At 39.5% G+C, this 13,794-nt stretch overlaps 1 protein-coding gene across 1 annotated transcript in view; it reads right to left on the bottom strand.

The window, feature by feature from the left end:
- Nucleotides 1–13,794, bottom strand: part of CNTNAP5 (contactin associated protein family member 5) — an 876,147-nt gene that overhangs the window by 340,956 nt on the left and 521,397 nt on the right. Inside the window, exon 11 of the mRNA XM_016949649.3 lies at nucleotides 10,087–10,193. Coding sequence (XP_016805138.3) covers nucleotides 10,087–10,193 — 107 coding nt within the window. The remainder of the gene's footprint in view (nucleotides 1–10,086; nucleotides 10,194–13,794) is intronic.

The following is a 13,794-nucleotide window of genomic DNA, read 5'->3' as shown; positions in this document are numbered from 1 at the left end:
ATTAAGAAGGGGTTGGAGGAAGATGGAGAGAAAGACATAGAGAAAGAGGAAGGAAAGAAGAAATGGAACCAATTGACATGTAGGATATGACTGAGGGAAACTCTCAAATCACTGAGATGTATTCAAAAGGAAGAAAATCAATCCAAGGTGAATATACACCCTGCATTCCTTCCTTTCTCTGATAAGAAGTCTTTGGATTAGTTTTGCTTTTAAATCCTTCTGTGTTCCATAAAATATTTAAGAGTGCTCTTCAATGCACTTAAGATGTTGTAATGTGAAGAGGAAGTGTTTTCAAGCCATCTAGAACTAAGGTCAAACTCCACCGGTTCTGTGGCTTTAAGCATTTTGGCCATAAAAGAATGTTTACATTCAGTGATTGTCTACTATGTGTAACTAGGTGCCAAATATGCAAGGAGAAATGCATAGAAAAGTGGCAGTTTGCAAGGAAAAACAAGAAGCAGACAATTTTTATACGGTAGAATAAGTGCTATGTGAGAGAATGCTAAAGGAGCAAAAAGAAGCAATAGCTGCAAAAGGTCCGCTCAGATTTCTTGCAGCAGTTGACAGAGGTTCTTCAGGAAAAGACAGTGGTAAGAAGTCTTTGTGGCCAAGAGATGTGCAAATCTGAAGGTCTAGTTGTTTGAAGAGCCGCCGGAGTCTAACAGGGCTACAGCTGAGAATGTGAGATGACATGTATTCACCACTGAGTAAAGCACACGGCACTTACATAGGGCTCAACAAATGTCCATTCCTTTCCCCTTAGGCTAGAGCACTGGGTGAACCCCAAACATCCCCTGTGCTCATCCTTATTTTTGGTTCTTATTTTAATATCCACCCTTGAAAAACACCCTCCTGACACCTATCTGACTCCCCAAGTCCAGCCTTTATGCCCAGGTCCAATCTCTTCTTTAAGAAGACTTTCTTCCTTTTTAAATTTTATTTTCGGTTTGGGGGTACACATGCAGGTTTGTTCCATAGGTAAACACGTGTCATGGGGGTTTGTTGTATAGATTATTTCATCACTCAGGTATTAAGCCCGGTAACCAATACTCATCTTTTCTGCTTCTCTCACTCCTCCCACCCCACCACCCTCAGGTAGACCCCAGTGTCTGCTGTTTTCCTTTTAAGCAGACTTTCTCACATCCAGTTCAGCCTGCTCAGATCTCTCCCTCCCGGAAGAAGCATTCCCCTTACAGGCAGTCCTGTGCACTCAACTGCACAGTGCATTCACTGTTCATTAACGGATTCAAGGAGGTTGGAGTTTTTTCTCCTGAAGGAGAATGAAGTCCTCTCAACAGCAGTGAATGCTTTTGAATCACCTAGATCCTGACAAAACCTGGGATACTCATCAACGAACAAATTCTCTTGGATCAGCAAATTCCAGTGCATTCCAATACTGCCACAGTCTTAGGCTGCCGACAGAAAATTACTGATTTCTTTCTTTCTTTTTCTGAATTAGCTTCCTCAGGTTGAATTTTATTGGTTTGCTTATTTCATTTTTCCCCCTTATTGTGCTTTTTTTCCATCTTCTCCCTAAACATCTATCCAGTCGTTTAACAATTACCAATCATTATGATGAAAGAGTATTCAGCCTGTAATCCCAGCACTTTGGGAGGCTGAGGTGGGTGGATCACCTGAAGTCAGGAGTTTGAGACCAGCCTGATCTACATGGTGAAACCCCATTTCTACTAAAAATACAAAAATTAGCTTGTGTGGTGGCCTGTGCCTGTAATCCTAGCTACTCGGGAGGCTGAGGTAGGAGAATCACTTGAACCTGGGAAGCGGAGGTTGCAGTGAGCCAAGATCGCACCACTGCACTCTAGCCTGTGGGTGACAGAGAGAGACTCTGTCTCAAAAAAAAAAAAAAAAAAAAAAAAAAAAAAAAAAAAAAAAAAAAACACGAAAAAAGAAAAAAAAGAGAAAAAGAAAAAGAAAAAAGAAAAAAAAGTATTCAGTGGGATACCATGTACCTAGACATCTCTGTGACTAGTCTATTCCTGAAACATCCCTCTTCTGACTCCTATGTTACACTTTCCGTAGTACTTTATTTATATGTTTTGGCTATCATTCCTTCTTGATTGTATCTCTTCTTGAGTCTCTTAAAATATTTTACTTTCAAGTTCCCACACTTGGCCTACCACACCTGATTGACTTCATCTACTCAAAAGGCTTCAGCAACTATACACCCACTGATTCTGATATTCCCTATGGACCTCCCTCCAGAGTTTTCCAGCTAATTCTGCACAGTGGGAAACTTTCCAGGCAAATACTGTGCCCCAAACTAGACTGAAGTCCAACTACTAAATCTCCTCTTTCTACACATCCTCTGTCTATTTAAACAGCAGCTAACATGGAACAGGAAATTTGTATTTGTCAGGAACCATGCTAAATAAGATTGTTTTACTCAGTCCTCATAATACTTCTTTGAAATGATTGCTATCATTAGCCCCATATGACAGGTGAGGAAGTTAAAGCACATGGAGCTCACATGGCTTCTTTCCCTAGGTCATATATCTTGTAACTTGTAGAGCCTGCATTTGACACTAGGCTGTCAGAGTGAGACAGACCTCAGGACTTAGTCACTCCATTCTTCATCCATGAGGTCTTCCAAGTTAAAAAGCTAAAAGTCATCCTTCTCTCTACTGTGTTCAATTTTTCTTTAAGTATTCTTGATCCAATTTTAGATATGCCTTTCATATCAGGTCCCTGCTTTCTAGCTTGTGCTGGTTCTCATTATTTGCTGCCCACAAAATTGCAAATTGCATCCAGTATCTGTCCCTAGTACCCACACCTTCCATCTTCAGTATATGCTCCAAAGCACCATCACCATTACATTAAAAAAAAAGAAACTGATGAACAAAGCAAACAACAAACAAATATTAGCAACCCGATCCTCAACACTAAAATGAAACCAACAAACTGTGGCTGGCTCTTAGTTGGCCAGCAGAGAAGTAAGTTCCTTCTCAATTCATTGTCTGCCTTTTCTACCCTGGCTGCATTTCCTGCATCTCCTTCCTGCCTCCCCCATTTCATCTTCAATTCTAGCTATGCCAGGTGTCCCATAGCCCCCACTTTGTTGTTTGACATTCATGTCACTTTGCCTTTGCTCATGGAGCTCACTCTTCCTGTAAGGCCGTTGTCTGTGCTCTTCCTCTTTCTCATCCCTCAAATCTCTGCTCAAAGGTCAACTATTTTGAGCACTTTCTCACTTTCTCAAGAAAGTAACAATGCTCTTGCTACAGTAACTTGACATTGTTATGTGCACATGCCTTATAAATTCATTTATTTGTTTTTGGTATACATCAAAGAGTGGATATCTACTGTGTGTCAGGGATTAGACCAGAGGCTGGAGACTCTGGGAAGATTCAGATATCATCCCGTTCTTATGGAATTTCCACTAAGAGCACACTGTATTATCTTTTTCTGCTTAATCTTCTGTCTCACCATTTCTATAATAGCCTATATGCCACCAAAGCCTTGAAAGTGACTGGTACAAGTATAAGTAAGGCATGTTTTCTCACCTAAATAGGTTTATAGTCTCAGTAGTTACTTAACATAACTACATGCAGTCAAAGGACCATTTACCTACTGTTAAAGCAAGTGTTGTCCCTCTGCAATGATTACTATAGCATCTGATAGCCAGATGACTTGATATGCTTCAAATTAATACATGGCTATTGACTTCCCCATAGAAGAAGCACTACATCAGGCTTGGAAGAGGAAGAAAGCTGACATCCTTCTGCAAAGCTGAAAAATGAGCTAAAGGGCATTGTTAGGATGTCAGAGAGCCTACACTGTTGAAAAGGGATTGGCAAAGGCTGAGAAATGGTGAAAAGATCCTGAACAGGGCACATGTGAGTGTCATCAGACATAAACATCGAGAAGATCAAGGACAAGTGCTTGTATCACTTACTGGATCTGTTCAATGTGACAGTAATCATTAAATTCACAGTTTAATGAATCAGATGTACTTTCAAAAAGTACTTGTTGAATGAAAATAGAAAATTCTGTGGAAGTAATCTTATTCCTATAATACAAGTCATCTGAAAAAAGATTGTGGAAGCAATCTTATTCCTATAATACAAGTTATCTGAAAAAAATCTCTTTTTTTAATCCGGAACTCACAATGAGGGTCAATAATAATCTCTATTTTAATATGCCACTGTGTTAGTAAAAATACATGTAAAAAAGTTTTACAAGTTGTAGTAAACAATAATGGCAGAGAAGGTAAAACAAGATCTCAGAAAGTAGTGATCAGAGTGTAAACCGTAACAAGAGTTTAGGAAAACAAGTTGGAAATATGAATCAAGATTCTTAAAACTATTCAGAACTTTTGACTCAATAAAGCAATTTCTGAGGTTTGTTTAAGTAAACCATAGAACTTGTGGTATTAGAAAAAAGATATATATATATATTTTCCTTTTGAGACAGAGTCTCGCTCTGTTGCCCAGGCTGGAGTGCAGTGGCGCGATCTTGGCTCACTGCAAGCTCCACCTCCCAGGCTCATGCCATTCTTCTGCCTCGGCCTCCCGAATTGCTGGGACTACAGGCGTCCGCCGCCACGCCAGGGTAATTTTTTGTATTTTTTTATTAGAGACGGGGTTTCACCGTGTTAGCCAGGATAGTCTCGATCTCCTGACCTCATGATCTGCCTGCCTCGGCCTCCCAAAGTGCTGGGATTACAGGCGTGAGCCACCACGCCCGGTCAGAAAATACTTAAATACAAAGATGCTTAACATAGTGCTGGCTACAATAATAAATATTTGGAAACAAAGCAGATCCTCTGCCTCTCTCACCAAAATAGGAAAGACAAAGAAAAATATTAAGATGGTTGAATATAGAAACAAAAACGTCTTGGGCTATTTATTTTGGTGTTATTAAAATAATTTGGAGTTATTAAAATAATATTTATAGGTATTTTAGTAGCCTGTGAAAAGCTCTGGTTATAATAGTAAGTGTGCTTCAGTATTCTCTAGGGGAAAGTGCTTTATAGGAATCTCATTTGGCCTTCAGGAATGAATGACTAGTGCAATTCATGTTTTCTTTTTTTGAGCCAGGCAAGTTCTGCATTGTCCCAGAACACAGCATATATATGTCTACTATCATGTCTTAGCCCTTGACAGTCTGTTTTTGACAGACCTCCCTTTTCCTTTTGTCTACTTCAATTTTAGATGTCCTCCAAGTCATTCTACTTCCTTCCATAATGCTTTCATGATTATTCTAGAACACAAAAACTTTCTCATCTCTCAGTCTTCTAGAACTGTATTTTCAATTATGATCTCACACTATTCTACTGCGTCTTAAGCAATATAAAGGAGGTCATGAATGTCCCATCACCAAGTTTGTAATACAGAGGTTTGCAAATGCCTTGCTTGTTTGAAGGAAGAAATAAGATGCAGGATTTAGCATCTGGCATCAACACGCAGATTCCCTTGGCTTAAAGCCCAACCTCTACCATTTACTAGATATGAGACCTTGTGGAATTTACATAAGCTTTCTGGGCCTCAATGTTCTCATCTGTAAAATGGAAATAATAACACTATGCATATCCCTTTATTGATATGTTGTAATGATATCTATCTATCTATCTATCTATCTATGCCCTAATATCCCACAATCAAAAACCTGCTCCTTTTAATCTTAATTTGTAGATATGACATACCAAGACCAAAATATACCCTGAGTACTTAGAAGCTTGGTTTTGATTATACAGGCTTCTGAACTTGCATGTTATATTCCTCTAATAACCATGGTATCTATCTCTGGGAGTTGGAAGGCATTGAACATTTGTTGGGTTGCCAGGGATTGATCTGGTGGAGTGCAAACACTGTTTTTATTCGGTTACTCCTGTGGAGAATAGGATACCACTTTGGGAGAAATTTTCTAACCATAACAACTTATAAACATCATATAATAGTCTCCAATGGCACTTTATGGGGTAGGTTTCCTCTTCATATGGGAAAGCTGCCACAGATTGGACAGAAATTGCCCACACATTCATCATGTTTTTCTTAAAAAGGTAGTTTTGAATGATGTATGTTTGAAAAGTGACCAAATTAGCATATCCAAGTCCCTTAAGTATCATCAGGTAAGGATAAAAAAATTAAGACGGACTGAAGATATCTCTACTTTCGACAGCAGCATGCTGTGTCTACACGCTTTGGGAATTTCCATTTTGTTATTCTTTAGAGAGTCCATTGTGCCCGCCTCACCCAGGACCTCTCTTATCCACAAAGGCTGGACAAAAAACAGTTAATCCTATCTGTCCTAAGTCTGTCCTCTTGCTTCACATTTACTAGAAAGCACCAACAATGAGGGGGAAAAGACTATTTCCGAAGAGCTTGACAAAACTAAGAGAATACTCAAGAAATTATTATAAATAATTTATTAATCCAAAGAGTTTGTATTTCTTGTTTCAACTGTGGTCAATTCCTTCAGTAAAACATCCCTCAAACACAGCAAGGATTCTGTCATTTCCACAAGTGCAGAATTTCAGGCCTATTTGTTTTCGTTTTTGCCAAAGGGTGCCCTGTGTGCCATCTTCTGCACTGCAGAAGCTCTCACCTGGCCTGTGAGTGGGACCCATGCTTGCTGAGAGTGAGACACAAGCTTGCTGATGAAATCACTTGGTTTGCAAAATGACTAAAAACAATGGTCCTCATCCAACTGGGGGTGGGGGAAATTAGTTAGAGGGAGGACAAACATTTGAATTGCACAGGGAACCAAGGTGTGCTTGCCAAATGTCACAAATATTCAAGGGATTTTGATTTGTCCTGGCTGAGTGCCCAGAAGCAAAGATAGAGTTTCACAAAGTTGCAGCCTACAGTGTAGGCATTGAGCAATTTCACAGAAAAGGAAATAGGAAGGTGTTAAAAAATGATATTTTTAAGGTTTTTGTGTGTTGAGTCTCCTGCTCATCAGGCTTGACAGTGTTCCTTTAAAAATCAGCACCTCACCTCCATTGATTTTCAACTTCACACTTTTTTTAAAAGCTCGACATCTTCTATTTTTAGCCTGATGGATGAAGTAAATTAAAGGAGAACAGTATCCATAGAGATGAACTCCTCAAAAAATTGTTAAATTACTTTTGGAGAAAGTGCGCGGAATAAGCTTTAACAGTCACGGGAATGTTGTGATGTGATTTGGCTGAAATTCGGGTTGTTTTGACTTAAATCTTCATGTTTCCCTTGTCTTGCTATTAAATTGATGGCCATTTCAGTTGTCTCTGACTTCTTACAGCAGCACTGACGTTACAATCTGGACAGCCTTATGGGGGTCCTGCAACATTTCTCTATAGGTATATGGTGTTCTTGGCTATTTGGTGATAATATTTTTGGAACCAGACTTAAAACCTAGAGATTGGTGTTTACTGGGACTCTTAGATAAAAACACATAATTTTAGCCTTAGATGGACCCACAAGAGTTCATTAGTTTTTCTTCCTAGGATCTGCCAAAAAAAAAAAAGGATCCCTCAATTGATAAAATCATATACATATTCACATATAAGAACTAGGTAAAGGCCGGGCGTGGTGGCTCACGCCTGTAATCCCAGCGCTTTGGGAGGCCAAGGCGGGAGGATCACGAGTTCAGGAGATCAAAACCATTCTGGCTAACACGGTGAAACCCCGTCTCTACTAAAAATATAAAAAATTAGCTGGGCATGGTGGCGGGCACCTGTAGTCCCAGCTACTCGGGAGGCTGAGGCAGGAGAATGACGTGAACCTGGGAGGCGGAGGTTGCAGTGAGCCGAGATCGCGCCACTGCACTCCAGCCTGGGCGACAGAGCAAGACTCCATCTCAAAAAAAAAAAAAAAAAAAAAAAAAAAAAAAAAAGGATCTAGGTAAAATTTAAATTCAATCTCTGTTATTCTATTGTTCTTTTCACTGTTCTAAATTTCTTTTTAATTGTATTTTTATTTTTAATTTTTGTGGGTCATAGTAGGTGTATATGTTTATGGGGTACACGAGATATTTTGGTACCGGCATACAATGCATAATAATCACTTCATAGAAAATTGGGTATTCATCCCCTCAAGCATTTATCCTTTGTGGTATGAACAATCCAATGATACTCTTCTAGTTACTTTGATTTCTAAATTTATCAGTAGAAAAGTTTTAATGAGATATATTTTTATAAAGCCAAACAATATTTTTTTTGTTTCTGCAGGCAACTAACAGCAATAACCACATCACTCCCTGATGACCAGTGGACTAGTGGACTAGTTCTTCTCTAATTTGATCAGACTTCCCTATGGACATCATCAGTGAATCCTGCTTTGAAGGAATGGAAGAGGCTAAGGAATGGCTGAGAGGTCTTTGAAGATGAGAATATCAATGTTACTTATCCTTGGCTGGAATCCCAGGGTTCCAGCCCTATTGGCATCTACCATGCTCTTTCTGCATTCCCAAGTGCCAGCCCAAAAACAGCAGGCACTTAAGAAAAACTGGCGAGAACTTTCCCTGAGCGGTAGTTCTCACTGGAGTCCTCAGAAGAGCTCCAGGCCTTGGCTGTACTCTTACGTCTAGAAAATGTTTATCTTACCCTTCTACCTTCTAAGCCAATTTCAAATTTCTAATTTTTCATGAAATGCTCTGCAATTCCAGACAGTGATTTCAGAATTATCTTTCTCAATCACACTTATAGTCCATAGTTGGGCATATATTTCTCTGACTGGCAAACTTTCTACACTTTTTCATGTGTTTCCCCCTACCCGTGGTCTCAATAAGACTATACAATTATAAAAATCAGGGCTGGGCTGGGCACAGTGGCTCAGGCCTGTAATCCCAGCGCTTTGGGAGGCTGAGGCAGGCGGATCACGAGGTCAGGAGTTCGAGGCCAGCCTGGCCAACACGGTGAAACCCCATCTCCACCAAAAATACAAAATTTAGCCGGGTGTGGTGGTGTGCACCTGTAATCCCAGATATTCAGGAGGCTGAGGCAGGAGAATCCCTTGAAACCAGGAGGCGGAGGTTCCAGTGAGCCAAGATCGTGCCACTGGACTCCAGCCTGGGCAACAAGAGCAAAACTCTCTCTCTCAAAAAATAAATAAATAAATAAATAAATAAACAAATAAAAAATCAAGGCTCATATTCTTTATTTGTTTTCTATCCCTCACTCCTTATCCTGTGTACACCCTAGCCTATCTCTGTCTCCCCTCTTATCACTCCTCCTCACCTTCAGCACCCTCCAGCCATCTGAAACTATTTGAAAATTCCAATTTTCCACAGAGCAGAGGACCCCTGTGCTTTATGTCTCCATTTGTTTCTTTGCTTCTGAGTATCCTTTTTCTTTCTTTCTTGTTTTTGTTTCCTCCCATATTTCTACAACAAGATCAGCTCAGTTCTTGTATTTGAAGTCTCCCTAACACTGCGGTTGACAGGCAGTCATTAGCACTTTTCACCAATATTCAGGTTCTGTTTTCTCCCATTCCACGGTAAGATTGCACTTCAGCCCCTATTGAGGTTGGGGGTGCCCACGTGGCTTTATTTGGCCAGTGGAACGTGAGTGGAAGTAATGTTTGCTACTTCCAAGTAGAAGCTTTGAAAAGCTAGCGCATGCTTCCCTGTGCTTCCCTCCCTGTGTTTCCTCTTACTACAGCAATCTTCCAGATAATAGAATTTTGTTACCATCTAAGAACAAGGACAAGGTGGAAGAAGGGCCTTTGTCATGCATGATGGGCATGTGACACAGGTAGCATGGACCTTGTTACTTAGACCACAGAGATGTTAGTTTGTTTATTATAGCCACCTAACAACTCATCAAGGCTATGCAATTGACTTAACAGCTCCCTCTTGTGTGCCTGCAGCACCTTCCTTTGCTTCCACCTTAAACTTATTCAACTGTACGGTCGTGATCTCATTTCCTTCCTGTCTTGCTGGTAGACCATAAACTCCACAAGAATATGGCTTGTATCCATGCATCCTCTGAGCCCAACAAAGTGTTTGGTATATAATAACCTCTTAAAACACACATGCTGAATGAGTGAATAAAACATGCCTGCCCCATGCTAAATACATCCTGAAGTTAACAATGGTGTTCCTGGAGTTTTGTCCAAACCACCAGGGGCAAATGATCAATCTACTCACAGTTGTGGCAGGTGGCACCAGTGTAACTTGTGTCACTGCAGTTACAATAGAAGGTAGTCCAGGACTGGGAGCAGCTTCCTCCATGTTCACAGTAGTTTGGCAAACACCTAATGGAAGAAAACATAAATGAAAAGAAAATAAACCAAATCATTTGGCAGAAAGGGGAAAGCAAAAATGTCTCATATCCAACTGCCTCAATTAATAGTAGATATTGATTTGCTATACTCCCATACCTAAGGCAGATTGAATGACATCAAAATAGTATGAATATTACAGTTTTAGCACAAAAGGTAGAATCACCTTGCATTACTGTGCAATGAAAGTCGCAAAGCTGATGTAAGTACTTAAGGATGTTAATATTGAGGCAAATTCATGTTGACTTAAAGTTAATTTGAAGTGGTCAGAATTTGTAAGGTTTTTCACTTACTAAAAAATAAAATGTATAAAGATAATCATTTTACATTTTTTAATGGTTTTGTATTTTTAAAGGAGAGGCAGATAATTGAGGTCATTGTCCTCATGCTTCTCTTTTGGGGAATGACCAGGTATCTATTTTAAACTGCACAAAGACAACATGAAATTAGAAAAGATGATATTTGTTCATCTAAAATGCAAGGATATTTTATCATTTGTAAAAGTGTAAATGCTATCCTTAAAACAAAGGCTTCACTACTTAAGGTCAAAATAACATGGCTATTCTGAAAAATATTTTTACCACACACATTAAAAACTCCATAAAATATTTATATAATTAGAATCAGCAATCACACTGAGATGACCCTGTCTTAAGGCTATTGTTCAAAATATGAAAAATATATATGCTAATTAGTGTTATTCACAATGATGCCATTCATAATGGTGAATCAACATAAGTATCCAACATTAGAAAATTACTTAGGAAATCTGTAGTACATAAAATTAATGGACTATCATAAAACTCCAACAAATGATGTGGACAAACATGATTATAACAGAACAAACATGATTATAACAAACATGATTGTAACAGGACAAACATGATTATAATAGATTAAGTAAAAGTTTAAGATACGAAGCATGAACACCACAAAATAAAACACAGGCTTTATAAACTTCAAAAATAGTTGAAAGGAAAAATCTTTAGACTTGGGCTAATGGGAGTGGAGGTAACATTTATTTCTTCCAGACAGAAATCACAGACTTTAGGGAGACATGTATCTGAGTTCAAATCCCATTTACTACATGGTGCCTTTGGGTTATTCTTTGCACCTCTTATACTGCCACCATTAAGAGATAACCTGGTTGGTGCTCAGTAAATGCAGTGAATAAAATTAAGAGTAAAAACAATGATACATACCATAATTTTTGAAAACAATCTTTATAGGGCCTGAGAGAGTACAGGAAAATAAATTCCGCGAATTTAAAAAGAGGGAGGGTGCAAGCAATGAAATTACAGAAGTGGTATATAATACAACAAATGGGTTCATTGTGAAGCCAGTAAGAATCTGAGGCAAGCAAAAGTAAGATGATTTACTCTGACTGCCCTATATAGGTAGGAAAGCCTCCAGCAATGATTGTTTCAAATCCCAGAAACTAATATTCCTGCATATGTTCAGACATATTATTAGACATTTTCTGCTCAGCACAGCAAATATACAATTGTGCTGACGGGGCTTATGTTTGGGAAAAGCTTGTTGATAACTTTATGGTATTCAACGATAGCCTAAAGTACAGGAAAGATTTAAATAAAGGACCCATAGTTTTGCTACGGGATGTATTCACACAAAACAACCAAACAAACAAACAAACAAAAAAGTGGTCCTCTCTCTGTTCAAATTCTACCTCTCCTTTTTATTCCCACCCACTCTCCTGGTCTTGGTGGACAGCAGAGGCCACAGGCTTTTCTCTTGGGTAACTCAGAGATCCTGTCCTGCTCTATGCCTGTGCTGGGAGGGAAGTTCCAAAAACTTAGAGCCTTGATGTCCTCATCCCAGTAAGGATTTCTTTCTCCAGGCATGTCCTCAGGAGATCCTGGGGGGCTAGCACTGTTTTGAATGCCCCCTGTCCCCACACGCTGTTTCCTTTCACATCCCAGCATCTCCCTGCTTCTGAAATACTGCTTCTTCTGCAGTTTACCTTGTGCCATAATTTTCTCTTCTGAAGCTGCCCAGTTTTTCCATGACCTTTCCACACCTCCTTTTGCCCCAGCCCATCCCCTCCCCACAGCACACACATAAACACAAACAGAGATTTCCATATGAGCAAATGATAGTATTATTGCTGCCCTCCCCCAACAAAAAAAGAAATTGTCTTAAGAAAGAAAAACTGAGCAAAGCACACTCAATAGGTGCTTATTCTGTAGTTTTTTGTTTGTTTGTTTTGGGCCCCAAGAAAGTTCAGGGTTGACTTTTTTTGGTGGCTGAAACTATAAAATAAAAAACCCAGACGTTCTCAGTGGTCAAGTTTTGAGACACAAGAAAATTTGTCTGCAGTGAAAGAGAAACAGAATAAACAAAAAATATGCTGACATGCAGCATGCAGCAAAAAAGGGGGATGCCAACACTGTGTGGTCGGTCCCTGCTGTTCTTGAGACTTCATTGCACCTGTGAACTTCCTAAGAGCTGGCTATTTTCATATATATTAGATGCTGTGAAGTAGCCTAACCCTTTTCCAGAAAAATCCCCAATGCAATTAGGCTAGTCCGAGCTGGGATTCTCTTACATTCAACTAACAGAATTTTAACTTTGGGTAAGAAAGAAGAATCCTGTAATTACAAAAAGAAAAAGAAACGTTTTCTGCACTTTAGTTTTTTTTTTTTTTGAAATGGAGTCTTGCTCTGTCACCCAGGCTGGAGTGCAGTGGCAAGATCTCAGCCCAATGCAACCTCCACCTCCTGGGTTCCAGCGATTCTCCTGCCTCAGCCTCCCGAGTAGCTGGGATTACAGGAGCCTGCCACCATGCCCAGCTAATTTTTGTATTTTTAGTAGAGATGAGGTTTATCCATCTCTACTACGGGTTGGCCAGTCTGGTCTGGAACTCCTGACCTCAGGTGATCCACCTGCCTCGGCCTCTCAAAGTGCTGGGATTAGAGACATGAGCCACATGGCACCTGCCCCACTTTAAATGTTTTTAAAACAAAAGATTACAAAATCTACTTCGGCATGTTGGGAGAAGGGTTTAGGGGAAAGCTCTAAGAAATATCTGGGCACTTAGAACACATCTTTAATATGCCTCACACAGACCTTGTTTTACAATGATAAACTCAATTTACCAATAAAAATGTAGAAACTACATCTTTAATAACTTACTAGAAACTCATTTGTCTATGGTCACTCAGAAAAGCCAATGATGCATTCCTGGAAGGGTAAAAGAGTACTTGAGCAAGGAAAAACCTAGTTTTCCCAGAATGAGAAAGAAAAAATAATAATAAATGAGCACTAGTAGAGCTGCCTTCAAGCTTGGTTCATTTTGGTTCAATGCACACTGTGATTAGAAAAACTCATCTGTAAAGAAGACGCTTGAGATAAAAGACACATGACACCAATTTTCTTATTTAAAAGGGGCAGTTTCATGAGTATAATTTCCACATTCTTTAATCAGCTCGTTTTAACTGGGATTTTGTTTCTTTCTCTGTCTACGTGGCATAAACTGAGCATCGAAGACATTAACCCAGAAAAAGACCCATCATAGAACTGGGAAGTGGAAAGAGTGAATTAAGCGTGAGGGCAC

This window comes from Pan troglodytes, chromosome 13 (genome assembly GCF_028858775.2).
Source record: "Pan troglodytes isolate AG18354 chromosome 13, NHGRI_mPanTro3-v2.0_pri, whole genome shotgun sequence".
Classification (NCBI taxonomy): Eukaryota; Metazoa; Chordata; class Mammalia; order Primates; family Hominidae; genus Pan; species Pan troglodytes.
The sequence above is the reverse complement of the archived record's forward strand: the minus strand, read 5'-3'. Positions and strand labels throughout refer to the sequence as shown.